The sequence below is a fragment of the Thamnophis elegans genome, chromosome 14 (genome assembly GCF_009769535.1).
Source record: "Thamnophis elegans isolate rThaEle1 chromosome 14, rThaEle1.pri, whole genome shotgun sequence".
Classification (NCBI taxonomy): Eukaryota; Metazoa; Chordata; class Lepidosauria; order Squamata; family Colubridae; genus Thamnophis; species Thamnophis elegans.
This window is the reverse complement of record NC_045554.1, coordinates 49,236,265-49,250,010: the sequence shown is the minus strand read 5'-3', so window position 1 is coordinate 49,250,010 and position 13,746 is coordinate 49,236,265. Positions and strand designations below refer to the sequence as shown.

Sequence of the window (13,746 nt, the reverse complement as noted above, 5' to 3'; positions counted from 1 at the left end):
TGTGAGGGTAAATCAAAGCCTGCTGCACACCAGCCATTTACAAAAAGGCCCCTTAAGGCTTTAATACAAAAGGCCTGCAGGAGAGCCCAGTCTCTGTTTTGGGTGGGCCGCTCCCCCCACTGGCCCCCAGGAGCCCCAGGAGCCTTGGCTGGGCTCGTCTTCGGAGGAGGATTTCCCAGCTCTGCTATGTGGGCGTCGAGACGAATCCTGCAGGGCCCTGGCCGAGGGTGTGTCCAAGCAGGGAGGTCTCCAGGGGTTTGAAGCCCAGGTTGTCCAAGGGGATCCCAAAGGAGACTAGCTTCGCCTCATAGGTTTGCAGCAAATCGTTGTGTGCCTGCGAGGGGAGAGGTGGGGGGCTGTGATGCCGAAGGGGGAGCTGGGGACTGAGAGGGAATCCCCCGCCCCTCTGCAAGCATGGGCCACTCTCCTCCCCAGGAGGGAAAGAACTGGGGAGGCTGCAGTCCAACAGGTTTAGAGGGGGCTGCAGTGGCACTCCAAATACCGCAGGGCTCCATGAGGCTACAAGCAGAAGCGGCTTCCCCAGCAAAGGGTCTCTGGAGGCCCCACGGCTGTGACGCTGGAGCAAGGCCTCACCCAGGGCCCCCAGCGAGGCCCCTTCCACTCCCGGCTCTTACCTTGCAGACCCTGGCCAGTTCGTACTGCAGGTCTTTGATAGCGTTGTTTTTGGAGTCCAGCACATCCTGCGAAGGAAAAACACGGCCTGTTAAAGCCCCCTTCAAGGCACCAAAGGCTCCAAAGCAGCCGGGGGGAGGGGGGTACGGCTGACCAGGGAGGGTCCCTGACCTTCCTTCTTGTGCTCTTCCCCCATCTTGCCCCCTCTGCTTTGCAAGTCACAGTAAGGCTGACTGGTCCCCAGGAAACGGGCTGAAAACTCGGCAAGCAGAGCAATTCTGATGGGCTGGGTGCCCCATGCGGCATGAGCAGCAGCTGAGCACAAGAAGGCAGAGCGCTTGACAGCAAGAGCAGCTGCTGGAAGGAGGGGCGGGTCTCAGGGGGGGGGGGCCTGCCGGGATGCACCTCCCTCCCGTTATTGTTCACCAGGCAGGTCAGGCTGCCGAGGTACCGATTTCCACCCTCTGGCCAGACCAGACCTTGGCCGGCAGGCGAGGGACAAGGGGGACGGGGGCCGTACCTCCAGCTTGTGGGTGACCACCCTGAGAGCGCTGGGATCGAGATTGGAGGCCGCCAAGACCTCGTTCAGCTGCACCTCCTTCTTCTCCAGAAGGTTGGCGAGGCCAATCAGCTTCCGCTCCAGCAGCAGGTTCTTGAAGCCCGTTTTCTGCTGTACCTCATTAATGGCTTTGGTGAACTTCTGGTACAGGTCATCCCGCTCCTCCTGAACCTGTGGGGACAAGTCAGCAAGGCCACCTCCCTCTAACGTCAACCGACCGGCCGCAAAGGGGGGTGGGCATCAAGCGATTTCAGGCTGTGTGGCCACTGTTAAGGAGGGCCAGCAGCCGGACAGAAGGAAGGCAGGCAGGGAAACAGCAGCAAAGGAAGAATTGCTCGGGAGCAGATTCCGCTCGGCACGTGGAGAACCTCCTCGGCATCTAAAGGCTGAGTGGGGAGGTAATGCAGCGGGTGACCCACCTCCCAGCAGTTTTCAGTCCATGCCAAGTGTGCCAGCCCACAGTGGGGGAAGAGTTCCTGCTGGCTCTTCGCTGCCTCCCTCCTGCCCCCAAGCAGAGACTGGGGCTCAGCCCTCACCTTGATGAATCTTTGCTGCAGCACTTCGTGCTCCCACTGGAGATCCTTCAGGTCTTTCTCGGTGACTTTCAGCCGGGCCCGAATACTCTGGGGGGGGGAGGGGAGGGGGCTCAGAAGAGCTGCGAGACCTTTGAGGGTTGTGGGAATAGAGGACCCTTGTGGGGCAGAACACACCAAAGGAGGGTAAGAAGGCCAAGGAGGTCACCAAGGTTCTTTTACACCCCTCAACTTTCATTCCGTGAATGCCAATCTCTGCTGACCCCATGCCACCGAATTCTGAGGGCCTCAAGGGGTTGGTCAACTGCTCATCGCCCAGAAGCTCCTTTCAGGCGGTCAGCAGAAAAGTGGTAGGAGCAGGAGAAAGCGCCCACCCTCCTGCTTCCACACCCCTTGGGAGAGGGCCACCGTAGCTCTGGTTGCTGGTACTGGGTCCCCTCCGCCACCCACCCAGCGCCCTACGAGCCGCCTGAATGCCCGTGCCAAGCCAGGAGCCCTGCCGCTTACTGCCAAGATGGCCTTGTCTTTCTCGTAGTGAGCCAGCTTCCTCTGCAGCTCAGAGACCTCATCCCGGGCTCGCTGCAGTGGCTCTGCCAACCTCTTGTTCTGCAAGAGCACCTCCGCCATTTCCTTCTCCAGGTGGTCCTCTTTCTTCTTCATCTCCTCCATCTGCTCCTGTGCTCCAGGGGATTGGAGGAGGGGGGGGGCATCTCAGACCTTCAAGGCCAGCAGTCGCCACTTCCCCTCCAATGCTTCCTGCTCCATTCAGATCACACGGGAACATAGAAAAGGCCCAGCCGTGACAGGACGGCAGGATAAGGCAAAGCTCTCATCTGTTCTTTGGCCCATTTCCTCATGGAACCCCCCCTGTGGATTTTTATTTTTCCTTCTCGAACCAATAAGGACTATTATTTTTCACACAACTGATACCCAAGAGACAATAAACCTGTAAAACAGCTCCGTGCAATAAAGGAATGCAGAGCTTACAATTCCAGGAGGGGCCCTGGCCCACCAGGGGGGGTCCGAATGCTCTAGTCAGACCAGCGAAGCGATGCCCACATGGGGGTCCGGCAGCTGTCGCTGCTGGCAGAGAAGCTGCTCTTGGTTTACCTTGAGGGTGTTGATCAGTGCCAAGTTGTTGAGGGTGACGTCGTTGTAGTAGTTCTTGATGTCGCTGAAGGCCTTCTCGTGATTCTTCATCAGCGTGTTGATCTGACCGTTTTTCCTCTCCTCGATCTCGTGGATTTCCGTCTTTCTGCGCAGGTCAAGCTCATCGCGCAGCACCCGCATCTTCCTCTCGTACTTGGCCTCAATCTCTGCAGAAGCAGCACCAAGCAGGCTGGGCTGAATGCTCCACTCTCCGGCCTGCTTAAGTCCCTAGCCTTAGCTGATGGCTCCAGAGGAAACGGGGCAGGTGCTCCCTAGGCCTGAAGGTCCCCCAGAGGCACTGGACAATCTCACACCCCATGCTCTCCCTGGAGCTTTATGGAACGCCAGTCATTTGCAGACTGATGCGATGATGGACCCTCCTCATTCAACTTTGGAGACCCGGTACAAAGCGTGACTGTACCGAGCTGTGCCCAGTCCCCGGACCGACCTTTCACTTGTCTCTCAAAGTCATTTCGAAGATGCGTCAGGTCTTCTTGCTGTTTCTGTTAAGACAGCAAGGCTGCTGCTGAGCGACAGGTCCGGCAAACACCGGCGGCGGAGGCGGAGGCAAGGCTGGCTTGCGCTGGAGGGGGCCAGGGAGGGCGGCCCCTCTCAGCGGCCAAGGACTCACCAGGCGGAGGTTCTTCACCACCATCTCGTTGGCCAGCTCCTGCTCCTTCAGCTCCACCTTCAGGGAGCGCATGTCTTTGCGCAGCTCCGTCTCCTGGGACCGGTGGTCCTTCTGCGCCAGCTTCATGGCCACGGTGCCCTCGGCCTTCAGCTCCGTCAGGTTGTTCTGGTGCTCGTAGAGCAGGTGCTTCACCTTCTGCTTGTACACCTGGGATGAGCAGCGGGCAGCGTTCAGGGGAAGGGCGGGAGGAGCCCCCCCCACAAGCCCCCCCCCTGCGCAGGTGTGGAGGGGGGGGCGGAGGGGCGGCCTACCTTGATCTCCACCTGGTGCCGCTCCTCGGCCTCCTCCATCTCCCGGTCCTTGTTGCGCAGCTCGGCCTTCTTCTCGTCCAGCTGCCGCCGCGTGATTTCCCAGAAAGTGTGGATCTTGTCGCGCTCCAGCTGGAAGTAGTTGCGCTCCTCGCGCTCGCGGTCCAGCTCCTCCCGGATGCGGCCCATGTGCTCCTCCAGCTGCAAGAGGCCCCCGAGGGCTCAGCCCAGCCGCCCGGAGCCCCCACCCCCAGCCGCCCCCGCCCCGGAGGGCGCCGCACCTGCTCCTTGGACATGCCGTCGGGGGGCAGCGCGTCCACCACCGCCGGCCCTTTGCCGCCTTTGCCCTTCTTGCCGCCGCCGCCGCCGCCGCCCTTCTTCTCCGCCTTCTTCTTGGGCGCCTGCGGGGGGGCGAGGAGAGGCGCGGTGGGTCCCGCTGCGCCGCAGCCCCCCGCCCGGCCCGAGGCATCCCGGCGCAGCCCCGGACTCCCCGCCCGAGGAGCCCCGCCGGCCGAGCCGCCCTCACCATGACGCCGCGGGACAGGGACGCTCGGCCGCCGCGTCTCCAGGCAACCGGCGCCCAAGTCTCGCGAGAAGGGCGGGCCGCGCAGCCGCCCCTGACGACCGCCCTGGCAACGGGGCGGGGCCTCCGTCGCTCGCGGGCTGGCGGGCTGGGAGGGAGGAGGGAGAGGGGCGCGTGAAGGGGGCCAGCCAGGCGCTCCGGCGGGGGGGGGGGGCTCCGACGAGGAAGCGCCTGCAAAGCAAACTCACCCCGCCTCCCTGTGCTTAACATGGGCGCTCCTGCCCATGGACAGAGTGCCGCCTGCTCTGCACTGTCGGTGCCAGATTGGAGCTTGGAGCAGCCCCGGAGCCCCCTATGCCCGGAGCCCCGAGCGATCGGGCTGCGGGAACGGCGACGCCTCGGGGGCCCCGCTTGCTCCCAGGCGGGCTCGGCCGTTTTGGGACGCCCCGCTTGTCTCCGGAGCCTGGAATCGGTCACGGGCACCGGCAGTCCAGCCGGGCTGGATCGCCGGGGAAAGGCCGCCAGAGTGGTTCTCCGGGCCGCCTCCCGAAGGCCCCCAGCGCCCCCCCTGCAGAGCCCCCGGCGGGTCCGCACACGGAGGGTCCGGCGGGCGCCAGGCTCGCCCGAGCTCGCTCTCCAGAATCGGCTCTGAGCTTCGGGCGATTTGCTGTTTGCCGGAGGTCGGGCGAGCATGTCGCCCCTCCGGCCGCAGGCGGGCAGGCGATACGCGGCGCCGCGGCGCTTCGCTTGTGCTCAGAGGCGCCCTCGCCCTCCTGAGCCGAGGGAGGCGACCGCTCAGGCCGCCGGAGCCCCTGAGTGGCGGGCTTCGTGCCAGCCCCGGCTCGCCCCGCCCGGCGTCCCCTCCCCTTGCCCTGCGCTGCTCGACGGCTCCCTGCGTCCTCCGGGCTCTAATGCAGCGGCGGCGGCGGCGGCTGGACGCGTTCGGCCTCCCCGCCTTGCGCCCTCCCCCGCGCCGGGCCCGCTCCTCCCCGCCGGCGATGTGCGCTCGGGCGGCTGCTGCTGCTGCAGTGGTCGCGGCGGCGCGAAGGGAGGCGGCAGCGGCGCAACGAGCATCTGGTGCAGCCGGGACGGATGGAGACGCCAGGAGGGGCCGCCCCCCCGGGTGAGTGGCTCGGCCGGCGCGGAAGGCGCCGCGCTCCTGGAGGCGCGGAGCAACAGCTGCTGCTCGATGGGGAGGCCCGGCGGGGCCCAGAGGTCGGCCCGACGCTGCGGCCAGGGATGTGCCGAGCACCAGGGGGGTTGCCCGTTTGGTGGCCAAAAGGCCTTTTGCTCTCGGGGAAGGCGCGATGAGCGGGAAGAACGGACCAGAAGCGGCTTTCTCCCCCGAAAGGCGCCGCCTGTCAACTTCGGGCGCCCCTTCCCACTTCTTCCCTTGCGGGGCTGGAGGGCTGAAAGCTAAGCGGCTTCTAAGAGCTCAGAGGGCTCCGCCAAATAAGTCTCTCTCCCCCCACCCTCCCCCGGTCGGTCTTTAGTCTTTAGGCGGTAGGAACGCGGCGGAGCTCGTGGCCCCATTTAAGCCAAACGGGAAGCGAATTGCCCGAGGGACGGCAGGCGAGGCAAGGAGGGTGCCTGGAGCACGCAGTGGGGTGTGACTGGAATGCTCTCGGGCTCCTGTGGCTAAGAAGCACGTGTGAAGGTGCGCGAGGAAGGAAGCGTGTCTTTGGGGGTCGGTACCTGCTACCAATCATCAAAGCTGCCGGAGCTTTGGGTGGGTTGCAGCCTCGGTTTCAAGAGCTGAATGTCCGGGTCCCCTGATCCAGGCGGGGCGCTTCTTTTTCCCATCCTGGGAACTTACAAATTCCCGCGCGGGGGCAGGGGGGGACTTAACGAGGTGGAAGAGCTCCCGGAGTTCCTGCATTGGATCAGTAATGTGCAAGTTTCCTCCCCTGAAATCGGTGCCCTCCCCCCGCCCCAATTATGGTTGTGGGGAAGGGCTGCCAGTTTGGCAGATTCAGCTTGGTTTGAGCTGGACCTCAACGGGAGCTGCCGGCCCAGCCCCCTCTTCCCTCCCTGTGCCAACCTGCAGCCGGGAGCCAGGCTGGGCTCGGGTCCTGTAACGTGAGTCAGCAGCAGCGGTCCTAGTGGCGGCGGAGAGAGCGGTGCGCCCGACTCTTCCGAGCCCCCTTTCGACTGCAGGGCGGCTGCTGGATCAGAGCAAGGCGGGGAGGGTGGGAACCCAGGGGAGGAGGAGGAGGAGGGAAGGCAGCAGTCACCACCAGGCGAGTGAAAGGAGCAGCCTGCTCTGCGTCTGGGGAGGGGGGGGACACTGCTGGAGGCAGGTGGGAGGTAAAAGGGACCGGAGAGGGTTGGAAGGAAGCAGGGCTGGGAAAGGGCTTCTGGCAGGCAGCTCTCCAGCCAGAGAAGCTCTCCCTTAATGAGCTCCCCCACCCGTGTCTCGAAGCTGCTACGGCTTCTCCAGGCCACCCAGTTGGCCTTTCTGCTTTTCATGCTGCACTTTTCCCATCCCCCGCAAGGAACAAGCCAGACCAAAGGACTCAGCGCCTCTTTCCAGGCACCCCAGGGAGAAGTGGCCCCTCTGAGCAGAGGGTTGCCCCTGCGTGGTGGTGGGAGGGACCCCTGGATGGCTCTTCCTGCAGGCTTGGCTGCTTGCTCAGGGCAGAGACGCTGTGGCTGGAAAAGGGAGCCAGGCCAGGGTCAGGATGGATCAGCGGAATTTGAGAAAAGCCACCGCCAGAGATTCAGAAAACAACCCTAATCCACAAGGAGGAATCCACACTCCAGTCCTTCAGGGGAGCCATTCGGGCCAAGTGTGGAGAGCTGTGACCCATTGGGGGACTGGTTGAAATGCAGACCCAGCGCTCTGTGCTGGGACTGGCAAAGGTGGCAGGTTTGAAGCTGCCACCTCTGCCCCACAGGATCCTGAGCACAGCTCCCTCCTTCCCCAAAGGCAGCATGTTCCCCCCCCCAGCGCCCAAGAGCTGAGCAGGATGTGGGCTTACCAGAAGGAGATTCCCCAAATTCCTGGGGGTGCCCCGGCCCCAACCCTCTGCAGGTGCAGCCTTCCTGTGCATGAAATCAGTCCTGCTGCAGGACAGGAATAGCTACGCCAGCATGGCAGTCTGTGGTGGTGGGTGGGGGGGAGGGAGGCAGCCATATGCTCCTGCCTGAAGGTGTCTGGCCAAATGCTGGAGGCGGGTGAGCGGAGAGGCAGCCCTGGGGAAGGAGGGCATTTGCGGGGCCCTCAGGCCAGCAACATCTCAGGGCTCCTGCTGAAAGGGCCCCCACCAGACAGCTGTGGCTCATGTCAGGCTGCCCTCACAAGACTCCTTTCCATGGTGGTGGACACAGGGCTTATGGGAGGGGGCAGGCAGGCCCTGCTTGAAGGGGGCTTCAGGCTGACGTCTGAGACCCTCTGGGGTCTTCCCAGAAGCAGCCAAGTGGACGACAGGCTCTCAACCCTGCGAGCAGAAAGGCCAGATGGAGAGGCCCTTCCAAAAGGGAGATGCCTCCAAGTTCAACTCTCTTTGCAAGCCGGTCATGCTGGCCTCAGCCAATTGGGAGCCGGAAGTATCCTGTTATATTCACGCCTCCTTTGTGATTTTCCCACACTCAGCCTGTTAAAAACCTGGGCATGAATAATTCAGGGCTTTGAGGGCTGAATGCTGTTTTTCTCCCTTTAGCCTGGCTCCCCCTCCCTCCCTCCCTCCCCCCTCCCTCCCCATACATAAGGCTGGGGTGTTCCCCAGGAATCCAGAGCATCATCCTGTGCCTCGCCAGCACCGCAGCTGGGTCTAGGGCCAGGTTTTGGGGTGCAATAGCTGGGAGTCTCCCATGCTGCTATAAAAGGCGAGAACCGGTAAGGAGGTTTTGGCCGTGGCTTGTGGCTCCATTCCGGTTCCATGTTTAATTTCTCCCCCCCTGAATTTGTTCAGCCCAGCCTCCTGTGATCAGGGCACCTTTGGGTGCCAATATTCAGCTCTTGTTCTCAGCTGCAGGAGGGCAGGAGGGGAAACCCAAGCTGCCCCGCCCCTTGGCTGCTTTTCTGCTCTTATGGCTTGTGCCAGGCGCCAGTCCCCGTGGCTGACTCCCCTTGCAGGGGGCTGCTGCCCTCAAATGGATCTACCTCCCAAGGGTCCCCCCGGAGTTTTGGGGAACAAGAGATTCGGACACTTTTGGGGACAGGCTTCTGCAGACAAGCTAATGGGGCATCTGAGCAAGGAGCAGCCGTGGGGGGGGGGGCTGCAGAGGGGCAGGCTGTGGGTCAGAACTTTTGCTTGGGGAACACACTTGTGCAAGCAATCCCATCCTCCTCTCACCCATTTTCTGCTTGTAGAGTTCCCCCTTGCTGCTGCACCTCCCCTTCCCTGCTAACTGGCAGCAGCCATGGAACAGGACCCCCCTGGTCCACCCTCCTGGCAGACACAAGGGTGACCCAGGTGCCATTCCGCCAGGGAAGAGGGTCCCTGAGGAGATCCAGGCTGGCAATGCATTCCTTCCAGAAGGCAGCCAGGGCAGGAGCAATGCATGGCTGAAAGGCCTTCTCTGAGGGGAGAGAACCACAGTCCCCTGGCTAAGTTTCTTCCCTTTGCAAAGAGACCCCTACCCACCCCCACAGGGCACACTGGAGCAGGCGCTGCTGGAAACTGAAGGGCAAGAAGGCATCGTCAGCAAGGCAGCTGCTGAGAAGCCCCCCCCCCCTCCACCATGCAGCCAGCTTGCTGCAATGCTCCCAGGGCACTTCCAGGAGGCAGGAACCTCCCTCCCCCCCCCCCAGAGAGGCAGAGGGTAACTGAGGCATAAGTGGCACACAGCCAGCTCTGCGGCCCCATTTGGCTCTCCCTCCCCAGGACAGATCAGCCTTTGTCCTCTTGCCACCTGCTCCAAGAGAAGCCGGCCTTTTGTCTCTGCAGGCGCGGAGTCTGGGGCTCCTGGTACCCAACAGCTGCTGCTCATCAGCTCTGCGCACGCCTGTCTGGGAGTGGGGGAAGCTGTACACACACACACACACACACACACACACACACACACACACACACACACAGCCAGCAGTCGGGAAATAGGTGGACTCTGGGGCTGAGCAGGCAGGAATCGCCCCACAGAAGAGTGGGAGGGCAGCCCCTCTGCAACCCCTACCAGGAAGACCCCGATGAGGCCAGGAGAGGCTCCCCCATCCCAAGAGGAGCCTCCCTCCAGGTGGGGCCCCCTGGACAGGCAAGGGGCCATGACTGAAACTGACTGACGTTTCATCCTTTCTTGGCGGAGGCGACTGTGAGGCTGAGCCAGCCGGGCCCCTCTGTCCCAACACCCGTTTTCTCATTCCAGAGCTGGCCCAGGAAGCCCCCAAGCTGGAGGGCCAGACCCCCATCACCCTCTCCATGCATGGGCTGGTAGAAGAGCCCCGCAGCTCTCCGGCGGAGGAGGAAGGAGGGACCCCAATGCCCACCTCAGGGCTGCTGCAGGTGGCCGAGCGCCGGCGTAAGTACAGGGCCAGCCCTGGGGGGGGCAGGGGGGGGCTTCCTGAGGCTCCTAGAAAGGAAGCTCCAGAGGAGGGCCTTGAGCTCCCCGTCTCTTCCCAGAACCCCTGAGCAGTGTTTCGTCTCTCGAGGTGCATTTCGACCTCTTGGACCTCACGGAGCTGACCGACATGTCTGACCAAGAGCTGGCCGAGGTCTTTGCAGATTCGGATGAGGAAAATACAGCCCGAGAGCCCCCCGCTGGTAAGTGGCCCCTCCCAAAGTTCTGTGTGTGTGTGTGTGTGTGTGTTGACTGAGGATGGGGCATTCAGTGCCAAGCACCTCCTCTGTTGTAAGTGGCAGCTGAGGCTGCTTGCTTGCATTTGGGGTTCCCCCCCCCCCCATTGCCTTTGGCTCTGCTTGTCCCTCTTGATCCTCCAGGGATCAAAACGATGGGAGAGGATTCTCCCAGGAGAGAACAGGCCGAATGGGGAGCTGGGCCATATTCTGGCCCATGGAGGAAGAAAGCTAAACGGGAGCCCCTCCCTCTCCTCTTCCTGCACAGGACTGCATCCCCACTCAACCCCCAGAGCCGGCTACCTCCGCTCCCCCTCCTGGACGAGGACAAAGGCTGAACCGGGGCGTGAGAAGAAGCTCCTCGGTGATCCTGAGCTCCAAGCAGACCCTTTCCTGGTGGTGGAAAAGCCAAAGAAGGAGTAAGGGGGGGGGGAGGGCAGGAGCCCCACCCAGGTGCCAACCTTCACTCTTGCACTGTCATTCCCCCCACGCAGCCGCCGGGACTCTCGCAAACGTGTGCCAAGAGCCCCCCTCCCTCCTTGACCATCATTTCATTGGCCAATCTCCTTCCAGGCCCCAGCAGGCCCCCTTTCCCCCTGCTGGGCTGCCCGTTTCCTGCAGGCACTGCTCTCCTCTTGCGGGGAAGAAGGTGGGCCGAGCGAGGGGGGCTTTCCCAACCTCATTTGGAGGGGGGCTTGTGGCAAGAGCTGCCGAAGCCTGAAGGAGGGGCGCCTCCTCTTCAGCCACGTGCCTTGACTGCTGCTGGGCTGAGCCAAGACAAGCTACCCATGATACCAAAGGAACCGAGGGGCAAACACGGCACCATTTCTGGGGCACTGAAACAGCCTGAATTCTGGGACTTTCTCTCCTCTAAGCACACATCGTTTCCAATGGCCTTAACTCTTGCCCAGCGCTCCACCACTTTGCGCAAAGTGCACAGCACCAACGCAGCTGGCCCAGCTTCCGCCAGGCTCGGGGATACTCCCCTGGAGCTGATGCCCACCCGTGTCACAGCAGTGTCCCTTCCTCAGCAGAAGAGACTTTTCCCGAGAGGAAGCCGGCCAGGGGCATAGTGTGGCATGGCTGGCAAGGCACACACTGCTGTTGTGGTTGCTCACCAACCTCCCTGGTGCTCGAGAGAGCCGAGCCAAGCAAGGGGAAGCAATGGGCGTGAAACAGGATCCCCGGTGCTTTCAGAACCCTGTGGCCAGGCCCTTTGGGATGAAGAGGGAGTGCGGCTCAGGCTGCTGTTGGACAGCAGAGCTTCCCCCACGGACAGAAACCCACGTGTCTCCCCTGTCCAGAGGGCCCCCAGGGAGCTGGAGGAGAGTCAGCCAGCAAGGCCCCCACGTGACCTGGCCTTCTCCCTTCAGTCACCGAACCTCCAAGGCATTCGTTATTTCAGAGTTCTTCGTGACCTTCCCCATGTCCCCCACAGCCGTTCCGTGTCCTGTGTCAGAAGAGGGGGACATAGGCCGGGGTGGCGCTAGAGGGGCAGGCTCTGAGCACAGCACCCTTCCCCACCCTCTGGAGGCCCCCGGGCCTTTGGCCTGCCTGATTCAGGACAGATCAAGAGTTTGCATTGCCAACTCAAGTCATTTACTTCAGCTAAGGAAGCACCATACAATCTGATCTCAGCTGCTATTAAACACCGCCTGCCAGGGAGCTCTGCGGCTGTTCTCGGGACCACCAGGAAGGGGCCTGGCTGATGGACGGCACTGCTCTGCCGCCCCCTCCCAACCTCCCTGGACTGTTGGCCAGTCCTTGTTCATTCAGATAGCCCACGGTCTCTTCTCCAGCAGCAACCGGCCCAGGAGGAGGAGCCTCGAGTAGAGCAGCAGAGCCAGGCTTTCCTTCTCTTCTCCACAAGGGACAGGCGGCCATCCTGCCAGCCAAGGTGCCTGCAATGCTCCCCATTGCCTTTCCTTGGTACAGCTGCTCTCCAGAGCCAAGAAAGCGGAGAGGCTCCATGGAGGAGACCTTCCAAGTTCCGGATCACTTGGGCTCGGAGAGACCCATCTCACTCCTGAGGCCACCTGGGTTATATCCAACATGGAGACAAAATCAGACTTGTTCTTGGGGGGGGGGGTGTTGTTCCAACCAGAAAAATAAACTTTCCCCTGGTTGACAGCAAGAGTGGCCTTCAGCTCTCCAGCTCCCTTAGGGCCACTCAGAGGGACTAAAGCGAACGTTTTCAAGGGGAATGCCACGAGGGGGGTGGGGAGAAGCCACCCCTAGGAATTTTTTATGTGGACTCTTGGGAGAGGCATCCAGGCAGGGATCCCGCAAGCTGGTCCTTTTGCAAGGCGGGCAACAGGAGATTCCAAGCCCCCATTCCCTGCTTGCTTTCTCGCCTCTGGGCCGGGCACAGCTGCTGGAGAGAGAGGCTGATCTGCAGAGGGATGGCCAGGTAGGCCCTTTTGGGTCAAGGTCCCATCAGGAGCCCTCAAAGGCCCCTGGCCCAGGCTCAGAAGGGCGTCCTGTGCAGGTTCAAGTGTGGGGCGGCCACCTCCTCCCTCCAGGAGCAGCACAAAAGCCCATCCTGGCCATATCCTGCACTGGGGATGGGCACCCAAGACTTCTTGACATTCCAGGCTGCATTTTGGGGTCAAGCACAGATAATGTTGAGTTCCAATTGTTGGCTTTTCCTCAACTAGACAGCATCATCCTCTTGTGCAGCAATGGAGTGAACCCCTTACAAGATGATACGGCTACCCTCTCCTGACGACGTACAACTGTGCCATGAAAGACAAACATTTGATGTTGCCCTGATGATTAGGGCACCAAGGAAGCTCAAACGCACAAGGCAAGGGGTGCGTATTTGCATTCTAAACACCAAGGAGCGCTTTCTTGTGTCCCAGCATCAAGGAAACACTGTGTAAACTCTCAGGAGATGCCCAAGATCTTCACAAGGGTAGCCAACTGCTTTTGGCAAAGCAAGGTCCTCCTGGGATCTCAACAATACTCCACCCAACCAGTCTGGTGTCCTCAACACTTGGAGCCTCTGTCTTTGTTGTGTCCCTTCTCTGCTCTGCGTTCCTATTTTACCACCACCCCCATCTTTGGATTAAACTCTGTCCATTCTTGTAGTGCCCCTCTGCTACCTCTGATGTTCCGGTGATTAAAGTTGTTTCAAATGGTCTCTGTAGGGTTTTTTTGCTCCTCCCGATTCTTTTTGGGCAGTGGGTCAGTGCATACACTGAGAAAGCAAGCTGCAGCAGGGAAGCATTTTCTGCTACTGATCAAGATGACCTCTACTAGCTTCTAAAGTAGACAGAGCCATGTAAGTCAGGAAAATAATCTTGGATTAAGGCAGTTTTATATAAAGTTTTTATTTTTAGACAGAAACTTTATTCCACGCTAGAACCCACGTGGGCATTGCAGGCAGAAAGCTTCAGGGCTGGGGGATCCCTTTGGGAAACATGGTGGGAAAAAGCATTCCAGCTTAAAGGTTGTCAGTTGGGATGAATCACAGTCCAAGTTAGTTCAAGGCATGTTGAAAAAAGAACTACCAGAGACTGGAAGGCGAGGAGAGACTTTCTTCCCTTCTGCAGCTTGGAGATGAGGGGGTGTATGTGCGATGATAAGGTGGCAGCAGCACCACCACAGGAAAAGGCAGGGGACAAGGCCCTACATGGGGGGGGGGGGGTGCTCTGCCATTGCGGGATACCTGGAGTC

The 13,746-nt window shown here is 61.2% G+C and overlaps 2 protein-coding genes across 3 annotated transcripts; one reads left to right on the top strand and one right to left on the bottom strand.

The window, feature by feature from the left end:
* Nucleotides 1–36: 36 nt before the first annotated feature.
* Nucleotides 37–5,136, bottom strand: GAS8 (growth arrest specific 8). Of its 2 annotated transcripts, none has more exons than XM_032230444.1 (11): nucleotides 4,585–5,136; nucleotides 4,095–4,214; nucleotides 3,817–4,014; nucleotides 3,506–3,712; nucleotides 3,323–3,377; nucleotides 2,836–3,041; nucleotides 2,233–2,400; nucleotides 1,729–1,815; nucleotides 1,154–1,363; nucleotides 636–701; nucleotides 37–334 (listed from the first exon to the last, which is right to left on the bottom strand). In XM_032230444.1, the coding sequence occupies exons 2-11, from the start codon at nucleotides 4,107–4,109 to the stop codon at nucleotides 185–187; spliced, it is 1,362 nt and encodes a 453-aa protein (XP_032086335.1). In that variant the 5' UTR covers nucleotides 4,110–4,214; nucleotides 4,585–5,136; the 3' UTR covers nucleotides 37–184. The 2 variants fall into 2 exon arrangements, with proteins under 2 accessions (XP_032086335.1, XP_032086334.1); XM_032230443.1 differs by lacking the exon at nucleotides 4,585–5,136 and adding an exon at nucleotides 4,340–4,434.
* A 141-nt stretch (nucleotides 5,137–5,277) lies between these two features.
* Nucleotides 5,278–13,210, top strand: DBNDD1 (dysbindin domain containing 1). Its single transcript, XM_032230450.1, has 4 exons — nucleotides 5,278–5,459; nucleotides 9,641–9,793; nucleotides 9,895–10,035; nucleotides 10,337–13,210. Exons 1-4 carry the CDS (start codon nucleotides 5,429–5,431, stop codon nucleotides 10,489–10,491), a joined length of 480 nt encoding a protein of 159 aa, XP_032086341.1. The 5' UTR covers nucleotides 5,278–5,428; the 3' UTR covers nucleotides 10,492–13,210.
* The last annotated feature ends 536 nt before the right edge of the window (nucleotides 13,211–13,746 follow it).

Bases quoted from the DNA above. Each gene is read 5' to 3' on its own strand.
- GAS8 (XM_032230443.1), bottom strand. The intron at 4,015-4,094 runs GTGCGGCGCCCT...GGCCTCTTGCAG, and splicing joins ACGGCATGTCCAAGGAGCAG to CTGGAGGAGCACATGGGCCG. The intron at 3,042-3,322 runs GTCGGTCCGGGG...CTGCTTCTGCAG, and splicing joins CTTTGAGAGACAAGTGAAAG to AGATTGAGGCCAAGTACGAG.
- DBNDD1 (XM_032230450.1), top strand. From the start codon at position 5,429: ATGGAGACGCCAGGAGGGGCCGCCCCCCCGG. The intron at 9,794-9,894 runs GTAAGTACAGGG...GTCTCTTCCCAG, and splicing joins GCAGGTGGCCGAGCGCCGGC to AACCCCTGAGCAGTGTTTCG. The intron at 10,036-10,336 runs GTAAGTGGCCCC...CTTCCTGCACAG, and splicing joins AGCCCGAGAGCCCCCCGCTG to GACTGCATCCCCACTCAACC.